This window comes from Syngnathus acus, chromosome 21 (genome assembly GCF_901709675.1).
Source record: "Syngnathus acus chromosome 21, fSynAcu1.2, whole genome shotgun sequence".
Taxonomy (NCBI): domain Eukaryota; kingdom Metazoa; phylum Chordata; class Actinopteri; order Syngnathiformes; family Syngnathidae; genus Syngnathus; species Syngnathus acus.
In genome coordinates this window covers 12,448,226-12,462,176 of record NC_051105.1, presented here as the reverse complement: position 1 = coordinate 12,462,176, position 13,951 = coordinate 12,448,226, and the positions used below count along the sequence as shown (strand labels likewise).

The 13,951-nt window shown below is 45.5% G+C and overlaps 1 protein-coding gene across 1 annotated transcript; it reads left to right on the top strand.

Moving 5' to 3' along the window:
• The first annotated feature begins 4,262 nt into the window (after window positions 1-4,262).
• Window positions 4,263-6,110, top strand: LOC119115093 (E3 SUMO-protein ligase ZBED1-like). Its single transcript, XM_037239281.1, has 4 exons — window positions 4,263-5,369; window positions 5,451-5,544; window positions 5,648-5,904; window positions 6,099-6,110. Exons 1-4 carry the CDS (start codon window positions 4,665-4,667, stop codon window positions 6,108-6,110), a joined length of 1,068 nt encoding a protein of 355 aa, XP_037095176.1. The 5' UTR covers window positions 4,263-4,664.
• The last annotated feature ends 7,841 nt before the right edge of the window (window positions 6,111-13,951 follow it).

Below are 13,951 nucleotides of genomic sequence, written 5' to 3'. Positions count from 1 at the left end.
GGAAGACATGCCTGGAAGTGAAAGGAATGAAGGTGAATGCGGCAAAATCAAAGGTCATGGTCGGTGGTGCAGGCCTGGGAGTGATATCTCAGTCAGGAGCATGGCCATGTGGAGTTTGCGGGAAGGGAGTGCAAGCTAACTCTATCCGGTGCAAGGGTTGTCAGAGATGGGTACACCGAAGATGCAGTGGAGTAAAAGGCAGCCTACTAGCTGCAAGTGAGACCTTCCAATGCAAGCGGTGCAGGGGAGAAGTCGCCCAAGCAGACCCAGCTGAGCAAGAGGGGCTCGTGGTAGATGGGGAGATGTACGAGGTGGTGGACAGCTTCTGCTACCTTGGAGACATGCTTAACGCTGATGGGGGGGTGGACCTAGCAGTGACCACAAGGGTGAGAAGCGGGTGGAAGAAATTCAGGGAACTCATGCCCTTCTTAACATCTAAGGCCCCATCCCTGAAGATGAGAGGCCAAGTGTACTCAGCCTGCGTCAGAAGTAGTATGACGTACGGAAGTGAGGCATGGGCCCTGAAAACAGAACACGAAGACAAACTAAACAGAGCAGAAATGAGGATGATCAGATGGATGTGTGGTGTGTCAATGAGGGAGGAAAAGACCAGTGCAGAGCTGAGAAAGAAGATGGGAGTGGAGGCCATAGTGGATGTGGTGAGGAGAGGCAGACTGCGATGGTACGGACATGTAGTGAGGAAGGACGAGAACGACTGGGTGAAGAAAGTTATGTCGTATAACGTAGAGGGAACAAGACCCAGTGGCCGACCTAAAAAGACCTGTCAGACGACCGTGGCAGCCAACATGAAGGCACTCTGCATCAACCACGAGATGGCCATGGACCGTTCCCGGTGGAAGAAAGCCATATCGAGAACCCAGTCCAATCCAGCGGCGCCTGGAAAGCGGACTTTAAACCGATGATGATGATGATATATATATTCAAGATTCAAGAGTTTTTATTCGCCATGTTTGAGCGTGCCAAACAAGGAATTTGACTTCGGTAAATCACAGCCTCTGTTCAACATTTAGGTGACTAACAACACTCAGGACGTGAAAAATGGCAAATATTCTCAAACATCCCCTGATCTTAAACTCCCATATATATATACTATATACGTATATATATATATATATATATATATATATATATATATATATATATATATATATACCGTAATTTTCGGACTATAAGTCGCGGGTTTTTCATAGTTTGGGTGGGGGGGCGACTTATACTCAGGAGCGACTTATATATGTTTTTTTCACAAATTTTTACTTGATCATTAACACATCACTTACTTACAAGTATAGTTGACCACTTCACATGTTATTTTTAGTATAGTTGATCACTTCACATGCTTTGATATCTTTATCTTGAACATATTCAAAACATGAAAAATAGAGAGAAAAAATCAAATAAAGTAATTAACACTTTAAAGCGCCATATCCTCTGGACATGTCCTCTGTCACCAGGATGACATAAAGGACGAGAAATTTGATCGATGGATTTAATGATTTGGAGTGACACAAATGGTTTGATAATATTGTTGTTTATGTGATAGTTATTTAAAATATAGTTTATATATCGTTGTATGGGCCTGTGGAATAATTTGAACTGCGGCGCGGCACACGGCATTGTTGACAAAGGACGATCGATGGATTTAATGATTTGGAGTGACACAGATGGTTTTATAAACGTGTTATTTATGTAATAGTTTTTTTAAAATAACAATGTTACGTCAGGCCCGTTCTCAGCTCCTCGTTTGTGTTTGTCACGTTAGCATACCGTATCGTTTAGCCTGTTGTTGCTCGTTCATGTCTGTTCTTGGTGTTGAATTTTGTCGAATAAATTGCCCCCCAAAATGCGACTTATACTCCGGAGCGACTTATATATGTTTTTTTTCACATTTTTGGGCATTTTATGGCTGGTGCGACTTATACTCCGGTGCGACTTATAGTCCGAAAATTACGGTACATATATATACATATATATACATCAGGGCTGTGGACTCGGTCGGATTTTTGCACCGAGTCCGAGTCCGAGTCCGGCCTCTTGACCACCGAGTCCGAGTCCGGCTGCCCATTTTTTCTGTTAATTCATGTGATTGCTTAGTCTTTATTCAAGGCTAATTTAGATCAAAATCTAAATAATTACAACAGTGTTGTGATGGCTTTGTCTTTATTAAACATATAAACGAATACAATAAACAGATACTTTCAAGTTTCAATTCAACGACTTGAGTTTGTTCTTAGGAACAAAATCGCCTCAACCAAGTCAGCCTTCATCGCGCCGCGCTGATCAGACATGATAAACTTGAGCCCGGAAAACAGGCGCTCTACGCTGACTTGGCTGATTGGCATTGCTGTTAGTGTCCGAGTCGCTGCCTTGAGGCCGGACGGATAACGATCAGCTGTAACAAATGGGCTCTCTTTCATTCGACCAAGTGCCAACATTGCCCCAATTTCTTCATCTATGTCGGTTGGCGAGGTGGCGGCCGACAAACGCCGGCGGCGCTCAATGCTGTCAAGTTCTTTTTCAAACTCATCCTCCTCCGTCGATGTGGACCCATCAACCTCGGCCGCATTGATCGTAAGCAGGGCTGTGGACAGTATTCCTACGCGCATTCTCAGCAGCAGGATGAAAATAAAATTGAACGTATTTTTTTTATTGTCGGACTCGGTGGACTCAGTCAAAATCAGCACCGAGTCCGAGTCCGGCAAAAATGACCGAGTCCGACCGAGTCCGAGTCCCCGAGTCCAAGTCCACAGCCCTAAATCGATTAATCGATATAATGCTCTACGATTTATTGGCATCGATGCTAAACGTAAACATCGATTTATATCGCCGTGTTTGACCTCGGACATTAGACGCGACTTTATTTTGAAATCCAGTTCATTGTTGCTTGCTTCCTCTTTCCGGGAGCAGTGCGCGGTGTGTTGTGTTGTGAGCAGAGCAGGCACGTGAAAGGGGAGGCGACAACTACGCGGCTCCTGGGCTGGTGCTATGGCTAGTGTCCAAAAAGACGAGGACATTTGCTCCCCTTTAGGCTTAAAGTCATTCGTTTGGAAGCACTTTGGATTCCAAAGAAAAGATGGCTCAACGGACAAGACACGTGCAGTTTGTAAATTCTGCCATGCGGTGATCAAATATTCAGGGAACACCACAAATCTCGCCGCACATTTAAAGAAAAAACACGACATCTCTCCCTCAAGCAGCGGCCGCGAAAACAACACGGACACGACGCCCTCCGTGAGCACATTTTTCCCCCAAATGCTAAGTAAAAACTCTCAACGAGCTAAATCCATCACTGCTGCAATTTCATATTACCGTTTTTTTCCGTGTATAATGCGCCCCCATGTATAATACGCACCCTAACAATGGCATGTTGATGCTGGAAAAAAGCCTGTACCCATGTATAATACGCACCCAATTTTTTCTTTTTTTTTTTAATTTTTTTAAATTTTTTATTTTTATTTTTTTTTAAGTCCCAATGATCGTCACACACGCAGGGAGGCAATGGGTCCCATTTTTATAGTCTTTGGTATGGTCTTAACTAGGCTGGATGTATTTTTTTTGTTGGCGTTGATTTCTCCGACTGCCCGTAAAGGCACCACCGCGATCAGATGAAAAGAGAGGAAAGTGACGTGCGGACATGTGAAAAAGGCGGCTCTGTATGGGAGAGACGTTGAAGAGGAATAAAAACACCCTTGGAAACCAAAACTTGCCCCTCGTCGTGACTCGGAGCCGCAACAAATGTTTCGGATTTGTGTAGGGTACATTGTGACAGCAAACGAGCAGGTGATCGAGCAAGCGTCTGATACGAGAGCATTGCGTTCGTATGGAGCGTGTTTGAAGTGAACAGCAGAGACGAAAGGAACAAGGCAAAGTGTTGTGAACTAAAATATTACCTGTAATACGCATTTTGTTATTTGCTGATTGTAGTAAACTATCACATTCATTGTCAGTCAAGAAGAGAAGAGGACTATTATCCCTTCTTTGACGAAATGACCAGAGCACAGTACAAACACACTATTGTTCTTTCGGTATTTATTCAACCCACATTCTTTCACAACATGACAAGAAGAGAACAATACATAAATCAATACTCGTACCAGTACCAAGATTTTCTTAAAAATAAAAAATAAAAATTTTAAAAAAAAATTTTAAAAAAAATTGTACCCATGCATAATGCGCACCCCAGATTTTAGGACAATAAATTAGTTAAATTTTGCGTATTATACACGGAAAAAAACGGTATATTTGTAAAGACTTGAGACCGTTTAGTAGCGTGGAGGGTGAGGGATTTTCCGAGTTGATGAATACGCTAGAGCCCAGATATACAGTACCATCGAGACAGTACTTTAGTGAAACGTGTACCACGTCTATATACTCGTGCTAAAGCGGAGGTATTACACGAACTAAAGGAAGCAGAACGGGTTGCTATCACTACAGATGGATGGACTTCTCGCTCAACTGAAGCCTACATTACGGTCACTTGCCGCTACATTGATACAGCATGGACGCTAAAAAACTACGTGCTTCAGACTCGCGTTTTAAGTGACTCTCACACAGGACCGAACCTAGCCTCTGTCCTAAACGAAGCATGTGAAGAATGGCACATTGCAGATAAAAACCCAGCTCTTGTAACTGACAATGCCAGGAACATGACCGTAGCAGGAATAGAGGCGCATCTGTCACCGCACATAAAATGTTTTGGACATACTATCAACTTGGCAACTCAAAAAGGACTCAAATGCAATGATGCTGCCCGTCTTTTAGGTAGAGTACGTCGTGTTGTGAGTTTTTTTCACCGCAGCACGCTGGCCAATGCTGTGTTAAAAGAGAAACAAAAACTACTTGATCTCCCACCACACAAACTCATCCAAGATGTCATCACACGTTGGAACAGCTCGTTTGATATGCTGGAGCGTTTTTTGGAGCAACAGGCTGCTGTGTGTGCTACACAGCTTGACCAAAAAATCAGAAAGTCCATGAAGAATGATTTACAAACACTAAATGAAGATGACATATCCACAGCTGAAGAAATGATACAGTTACTGAGGCCTGTGAAAACTGCAACTACAATAATGTGTGAGGAGGCACAACCAATTATCTCAGTCATTGCTCCACTTAAAAGTAAGTTGATTGAACATTTCAGTGTCTGTGAGGATGACATGCCACTGATCAAAGAAATGAAACAAACAATGGCCAAAGAGCTCGAGCATCGTTACACAGATGTCCAAGAAGTATTAAACACTGCAGCTGCCCTTGATGCAAGATTCAAGACCCTGCCCTTTCTGTGCGAAGAGGAGAGGGATGCCACATTCAAGAATATCATAAATGAGGCTACACAGCTGTGGGACCAAAAAGTAAGTAAGATTAAATACTAGCACATGATAAATGTATTACCAGATAATTATTAACAATGCACATCTTTTTTCGGTTCATAGGAAGACACACAGGCTCATGATGGCACTGCAATGGAGGAAACTCACACAACACACCCATCTGAAGAGGCATGTGATGATGAGCTCCATGCTTCAGGTGTGTGTTTTCTGCATAATTAAATAACACCTAATTTTGTTTTCTGCATAATTATTATAAACCTGAGCCCTAAAACGATGTTTGTGTTTTTGTGTCATTTTAGAATATGTTCCTGTCTCAAAAAAAACCAAAGCAATGGAGGATCTGTTTGAGGACACATACACTGCGAGCAGCAACTTCGTGAAAACATCCAAGCAGCTGGCAGAGATGGAAGTAAATAGATACAAAGAGACTGAATTATTAACACTCAAAGGTAATCTGTTAGAATGGTGGGGAAGTCATGAAATGGAGTTTCCCCTCCTTGCAAATCTAGCCAAAACCTATCTCTGTATTCCTGCGACAAGCGTGCCCTCCGAGCATGTATTTAGCACTGCAGGTGACATTGTCCGCTCAGAACGTAGTGTTTTGACACCTGAGCATGTCGATCATTGGATTTTCTTGAAGAAGAACCTAACAAAGAACGCACTATCACAAATTTCAATGCACTAAACAAACATGTGACAAACTACTTTTGATTTTGCACTACATGTTGTATTATTGGCCATATTGAACAGTTCAAAGAGTAGACACCGTGTAATGTTAAAATTCTATATAAAGAGTTATAAATTAAGTTATTTTTGTTTTATAGAAGAGTTAAATAACAACATACATATTTTATTTATGTATAGTTCTCTGGTATTGCAAGAGAATGTTTTTTTTTTGCATTTGGATTAGAACATATGGTCAAGGTGTAATGTTTACTACTTTCATTATAAAGAACTTATTTTTGTTTTGTTCAGTAATGCACTTTAAAGTTAATGGTATTACAAAAAAAGAAAGAATATTCATTTTCTTTACTTATATGAGAAAAAATATAGGAATTTGATCAAGTTCAGTGTTAAAATAAGCACTTTGTATACTACTAAATGTCATTTCCTAAATAAAGAGTTTGCAGTACCTTGTTGATTTTGCGTATGAATTGTTATAAATCAGGATATAGTTCTATATTTTTTATTTAAAAAAAATAAATAAAAATATCGATCGTGGAGCACTATATCGTGATGTATCGTGAATGAATCACAGCAGGCTTTAAGATATCGGCAAATATCGTATCGTGATTCTTTGTATCGATATGATATCGTATCCTGACAAAACCCGCGATTTACACCCCTAATACGTATATATATATATATATATATATATATATATATATATATATATATATATGTATTAGGGGTGTAAATATATATATATATCATCATCATCATCGGCGGTCACTCAAAGCGAGTATGACTGTCCTCTTCGTAGGGTCATCTACTTATGGGTCTTCAGATGGCTGTGGAGGCCAATCCGCAATCCACATATTTTGGTGCAGTACGGGCAGGGGAAAGTCCAGGTGGTTTGTGGTGGTGGAGCCTTTTTCTGTCTTTCCTTGCAGTGCTTTCACTTTGTTTCTGCGATGCTACGGAGTTCCATTTCATGATATGTAGCTCCTTCCTGCAAGGATTTTTTCCAAGTGCGCCTGTCCAGTGCAAGGTGCTCCCAGTCATTTGATATGATGCGAAACTTCTTCAGACTGATTCTGATGTTGTCCGTGAAGCCTTTCTTTTGGCCGCCGGCAGCTTGCTGACCTTTCTTCAGCTATGAGTAGAGGATCTGTTTGGGGAGCCGTGTGTTGGGCATGCGGATGATGTGACCTGTCCATCGGAGTTGGTGCTGCATTGTTGTGCTGGTGATGCTGAGCATGGTTGCTTCCTCCAGAACGCTGATGTTGGTGCGTCTGTCTTCCCAACTGATCCTCAAGATCTTCCGCAGAGATCTCTGGTGATGTCCTTCCAGGGCTTTGAGGTGCCGGCTATAGGTGGTCCAAGACTCAGCTCCATACAACAGGGTAGGGAGGACAACAGCCCTGTAAACCAGGAGCTTTGTTTGGGCTTTTAAATCCTGGTCTTCAAAGACTCTTCTCCTGAGTCTTGCATACACTCCACTAGCACAGCTCAGGCGATGGCTGATCTCTGAGTCTATGTCAGCTTTAGATGAAAGAAGGCTGCCAAGATAGGGGAAGTGGTCAACAGTTTCAAGCAGGGTGTTGTTCACTTTTATGGTAGGTTGGGTAGATGGTTGGTTGGATGGAGGTTAATGTAGTCTTTGTGATGTTCAATGTTAGACCCAGGGCTCTGTATGCCTTAGCAAACGCATTCAGGATGCCCTGGAGGTCCTCGGCAGAGTGTGTTGCGATGGCGTTATCATCAGCATATTGGAGCTCCGTGATGGTGGTGTTGGAGACCTTGCTCTTGGCTTTGAACCTGAGCAGGTTGAAGAGCCTGCCATCAGTCCTGTAGACAATTGGGATCCCCTGAGGCAGCTCCTCGCCAATAAGGTGGAGTATTGCAGCTATGAAGATTGCGAACAGGGTTGGTGCAATGATGCATCTCTGTTTCACACCAGTCTCGATTGTGAAGGGTTTGGACTCCGAGCCGCTGTTGGTGAGCACTGTGGCTGACATGCCATCATGTAGAAGCCTCAGTATCCTGATGTACCTCTCATGGCAGCCATACCTTGTTAGTATACTCCACAGGGCCTGGCGGTCTACAGTGTCAAAGGCCTTTGTCAGGTCTATGAAAGCCATGTACAGAGGCTGCCCTTGTTCACGGCATTTCTCCTGAAGTTGGCATGCCGTGAAGATCATGTCGGCTGTAGCTCTGGATGGACGGAAACCACACTGTGATTCTGTTAGTATTTCCTCAGACAGTGGTAGCAGTCGGTTCGCCAGAAGACAGGCAATGACTTTGCCTGTTGTTGACAGGAGTGAGATGCCCCTGTAGTTTCCACATTCTGCCTTGTCCCCCTTCTTAAATATGGTCACTATTAGAGCATCTCTGAGCTCTGAGGGAAGCTCTTCTTTTTCCCAGACCTTGAGGAGGAGGGCGTGGATGTGGTACAGGAGCTCTGGTCCACCTTCTTTTAGGATCTCTGCTGGGATCCCATCTTAACCGATGGCCATGTTGTTCCTAAGGTTCCTGATGGCATCTTGAACCTCTGTCATGGTGGGAGGTTACCCCATGTCTTCTCTGATGGGACTCTGGGGAATGTGGTTGATAAAGTCTGGATCTGTTATGCTGTCATGACTGAGGAGTTCCTGGAACTGCTCCTTCCACCGTGTGTTGATGGACTCATTGTCCTTCAGCAGCTCATTCCCATCCTTTGAGCGCAAGGGATTCAGGCCACGGTAGCTTGGGCCATAAACAGCCTTAGTAGCGCTGAAAAAGCCTCTGGTATCACTAGAGTCTGCCAGTCTCTGGATTTCCAGAGCCCTTTCTGTCCACCAGGAGTTCTTGAGATCCCTCACACGGCTCTGGACTTACGCCTTAGCTCTGGAGTGAGCCGCTCTTTTGATCTGGCATGTTATGTCATTTTGCCACGCACGAAAGGCTTTCATTTTATTGGAGATGAGCTGTTCAATCTCACTGTCGTTTTCATCAAACCAGTCCTGATGATTTTTGGATTTGTACCCAAGGGTGGTTTTGCAGGTATAGGATAGTGGATTTGAGCAGGCTCCAGTGCTGTTCGATGTTATCAGGGTATTCCTGTCGAAGACTTTCCCCAAGACAGGCCTGAATCCTCTGTTGAGTGACAGTGTTATTCAGACCTTCAAGGTTGAGTCTTGACCGGATCTGCTTCTTTTGTACCCTCCTCCTCCTCCTTAGTTTGATGGATAACATGGAGCGTATGAGGCGATGATCTGTCCAGCAGTCATCTGTGTCAATCATGGCCCTTGTGATGTTCACGTCACGACGTTCCCTGGCTCGTACAATGACATAATCAATGAGCATCTCCTCAGTTCTCTAGCGATGATCGCAGTTCTCCTCTCCGGTCTGTCACTGGTTGCACTATCCATTAGAGTGCACACATTCCAGGCTCCGAAATTCATCATGATTTTATATTTTCGACCGCAAGTGGTGATCCCGCTGAACGCGGTAATCCAGTCGGGAGATTTGAGGCAGGCTATTTTTAGGGCACCTTTTCGACCCCCCTCCTCATATGGGGTGAGCAGAGTGGACGCTAAATAGGGCTGCTCAGTCATGGGTGCGGCTGCCGAAAGGCTCTTTCTGCCTCATTCCAAGAGCCTAGCAACTGAAACCAACACCCACCGTCTGATGTGCCAGTTTGTGACTAAAGGCTTCCAGATCTCACAATCCTGCCCCTGTCGCCACTTACTGGTCGCCACAGGGTTTTAATCCGAGATGTAAGGTGGATTCATTGAAAAGGACGCCTGTGCGTGACTATGTTTAAAGTGGGGAGACTGGTGCACCGACAGTCACCACACTGTCCTTGACAGATCGGGGTCAAAATCCAGTGGCATGGAGATCAAGACGACTGGTGACCCTTTTCTGCTGCAGCCTTCATCTGCCTTCCCAGCCATTGTGACGCTCCCCTTAGATCAGCCGTCATCCTCCGCCTGGTCCACCGTTGAGGTCTTCACTATTTACCCATAGCTGGAGCTGTTTACCCACAGCCGGGACAGTGATTGATGGGCAGTAGGGCGGTGGGCCTACATGCCGCATCTCTGGGGCTCACTGCTGCTCGGAGATCCTGCACAACTTAGCCTGGAACCGCAAGGTACCAGTTACCATGTGTGGCCACGAGGAGGCTTGTGCAAGTCTTGGCAATGGAGAGGCTGTGTACTGGCTGAGGAGGCTTATGTACTCGGCTTCTCTTTTCACTCCCGGAAACAGAGGGCTCGCCGGTGGCGGTAGCTGAAAGCAGAAAAGTGGCAAGCAGAAGCAGCATGCAGCATGCGCAAACTACAGGCATTTTTAAGATGGCGGCGCGTGCACACGCAGCGACCTCTCTCTGTCCCGCCCGAACGGTGTTTTGTTCGTTTAATGAGTGTTTGTCCGACAGTTTTATGTGTTCGTCTCGTCGTACTGAGTCGTGCTACAAGTACAGCAGGCAGGTTCTGCTCGACATCGGCGAAAGCGAGTTTTGTGGCGTTCTGGACTTTGAAGCGGGGACATTAAAGGAGCTCGGACTGCTCCGTCCTGAAACGTCGCCGGACTCGCCTGCTATTCCTCCCCCGGTTAGGGAGCGTCGGAAGCGGTGTGCGAGGAGGCTGAAGAGGGGCAAGCGCGGAGGCGTCCGGGCCAGGCTGGCGGCCAACCCAGCTCGCCCGGCCGTGCCTTCCATTCTTCTGGCGAATATCGAGAGTAGGGACTCATATGTGAGATTGCTGTTTGTGGACTTCAGTTCTGCCTTCAACACCATTGTGCCACAACGACTCATCTGCAAACTCGCCAAGCTGGGCCTCAGTACCTACCTCTGCAACTGGCTACTAGACTTCCTCTGTCAGAGGCCTCAGGTGGTACGCTGAGCATGGGGCCCCCCCAAGGCTGCGTGCTCAGTCCGCTGCTCTTCACCCTGCTGACGCATGACTGCGCTGCAACCTACAGCACCAACCGCATGGTGAAATTTGCTGATGACACGACTCTGGTGGGTCTCATCACCAAGGGCGACGAGACTCAATACAGGTTGGAGGTTGACCTTCTGACCACGTGGTGCAAGGACAACAACCTCCTGCTGAACGTCAACAAGACCAAGGAGATTGTTGTTGACTTCCGGAAGGGTCACACCCAACACCTGCCGCTGACCATCGATGGTGCTGTGGTGGAGAGGGTGAGCAGCACCAGGTTCCTGGGGGTGCACATCAGTGAGGATCTCTCCTAGTCCACCAACACCGCATCACTGGCGAAGAAGGCCCAGCGCCGCCTGTACTTCCTGTGGAAACTCAGGCGAGCAAGTGCTCCTCCGGCCGTCATGACTACATTTTACCGTGGCACCATTGAGAGCGTCCTCTCCAGTTGTATCACTGTTTGGGGTGGTAGCTGCACTGAATACAACATGAAGGCCCTGCAGCGCATAGTGAACACGGCTGGTAAGGTTATTGGTGCTTCACTCCCCTCCTTGAAGGACATTTACACCTCCCATCTCACCCGCAAGGCGACCACGATTGTGAGTGATGTGAGTCACCCCGCTCACTCTTTGTTTGATCTTCTGCCCTCTGGGAAGAGGTACAGGAGCCTGCGCTCCCGCACCACCAGACTCACCAACAGCTTCATTCTCCAGGCTGTTAGGATCCTGAACTCTCTCCCCCCTTCTGCGTAGCGTCCTGTACTTTTGCGCTATATTCTGACTGTCTGCTGTATGCACACTTGCTCCATTTTTGCTCCTCTTACTTATTGTGTTATTTGTTTATTTATTATTTATTCATCACTATTATTTATTCATTGTTTGTGCCTTCTTGTTTTTATTTTTTTGTGTTATTTACTTGTATGTATATTGTGTACTGTATCTTGTCACCGTGGGATAGTGGGAACGTAATTTCGATTTCTTTGTGTCTTGGCATGTGAAGAAATTGACGATAAAGCAGACTTTCACTTTGACTTTGGCTTTTTGACTTTGACTACTACTCCAACACTACTGCTACTACTAATATTTCAAGATGGCGGCATGTGCGCACGCAGCGACCTCTCTCTGTCCCAACCGAACGGTGTTTTGTTCATTTAAGAAGTGTTTGTCCGACAGTTTTACGTGTTCGTCTCGTCTTACTACGTCGTGCTACAAGTACAGCAGGCAGTTTCTACTAGACATCGGCAAAAGTGAGTTTTGCAGTGTTCTGAACTTTGAAACAGAGACATTAAAGGAACTCGGACTACTCCGGCCTGAAACAACACCGGACTCGCCTGCTACTCCTCCCCCGGATAGAAAGCGACGGAAGCGGTGTGTGAGGATGCAGAAGAAGGGCAAGCGGGGAGGCGTCCGGGCTAGGCTAGCGGCCAACCCAACTCGCCCGGCCATACCTTCCATTCTTCTGGCGAATGTTCGATCGCTGGACAACAAAATGGATTACCGTATTTTTCGGACTATAAGTCGTATTTTTTTTCATAGTTTGGGTGGGGGGGGCGATTTATACTGAGGAGCGACTTATATGTGAATTTCTTCACAAATTTTCCAAATTTAAAAAAAAAAAAAGTGAAACCGCGATAAACGAACCGCGATGTAGCAAGGGATTACTGTAATTTGAATTTCAAGTGACGTCAGCGGCGCGGCGATTGTTTACATAAAGGACAAAGATTCGATCACGGGATGACAAAGGGGCCCACGTACTACCGGCATCATGAGCGGCTTTGTTTGTAAGTGACACGAAGACTTTGAAGGATTTAATGATTTGGAGTGACACAGAAGAATTGAAAAACTATTATGGCTTTTACGCACGCCCGGTCCTACTCTACGGATCTCTCTTTCACCTCCGTGGATGGAAGTCGGGGGCCGGCACTCGGCCGGGTGGCTGTCCGGGGACGGTGAATGGGGCTCGGACATGGCTTTTACGCACGCCTGGTCCTACTCTACGGAGCTCTCTTTCACCTCCGTGGATGGAAGTCGGGGGCCGGCGATCGGCCAGGTGGCTGTCCGGGGACGGTGGATGGGGCTCGGACATAGCTATTACGCACGCCCGGTCCTATTCTATGGAGCTCTCTTCCACCTCCGTGGCTGGAAGTGCCACCTCAGGGGATGGAAGTCCACGCCGCCACACGCCTGGAAGTCCACGCCGGTGCTTGGGGCCGTGTGGCGGTGAATTATTTATGTTATAGTTATTTGATTTATTTGATTTCGTGTAGCAACTTGTATATGTTTTTATCGTTACATTTCAGTAATTGTTGGCTCGTTGAATTCTTGTTTTGTTAAATAAAGAGCCGTTTACCAAACCCACGTCTTTCCTGGTACTTTGTTAACGCTACAATATTGTTATATACTCGATCTGTGGAATAACGACGAGGCTGACGTCAGCCACGCACGGAATTTGATCGATGGATTTAATGATTTGGAATGACACATGGTTTGATAATATTATTGCTTATATAATAGTTATTTGATATATAATTTATATATCGTTATATGGGCCTGTGGAATATTTTGATGTGCAAGCGCCGTCAGTGGCGCGCACCCGCCGGCATTGTTGACAAAGTACGATCGATGGATTTAATGAATTGGAGTGACACAGATGGTTTCATTAACGTGTTATTTATGTAATAGTTATTTGATTAACTCTGAGTGTTACGTCAGGCCCGTTCTCAGCTCTTCGTTTGTGTCTATGTCACGATAGCATACCTATCGTTTAGCCTGTTGTTGCGCGTTCATGTCTGTTCTTGGTGTTGGATTTTGTCGAATAAATTTCCCCCTAAATGCGACTTATACTCCGGAGCGACTTATATATGTTTTTTTTTCACGTTATTGTGCATTTTATGGCTAATGCGACGTATATTCCGGAGCGACTTTTAGTCCGAAAAATACGGTACATACGACTGAGATCTACGAACCGGACATTAGGTAACTGTTGTGTGCTCGTGTTCACTGAAACTTGGTTAAATGT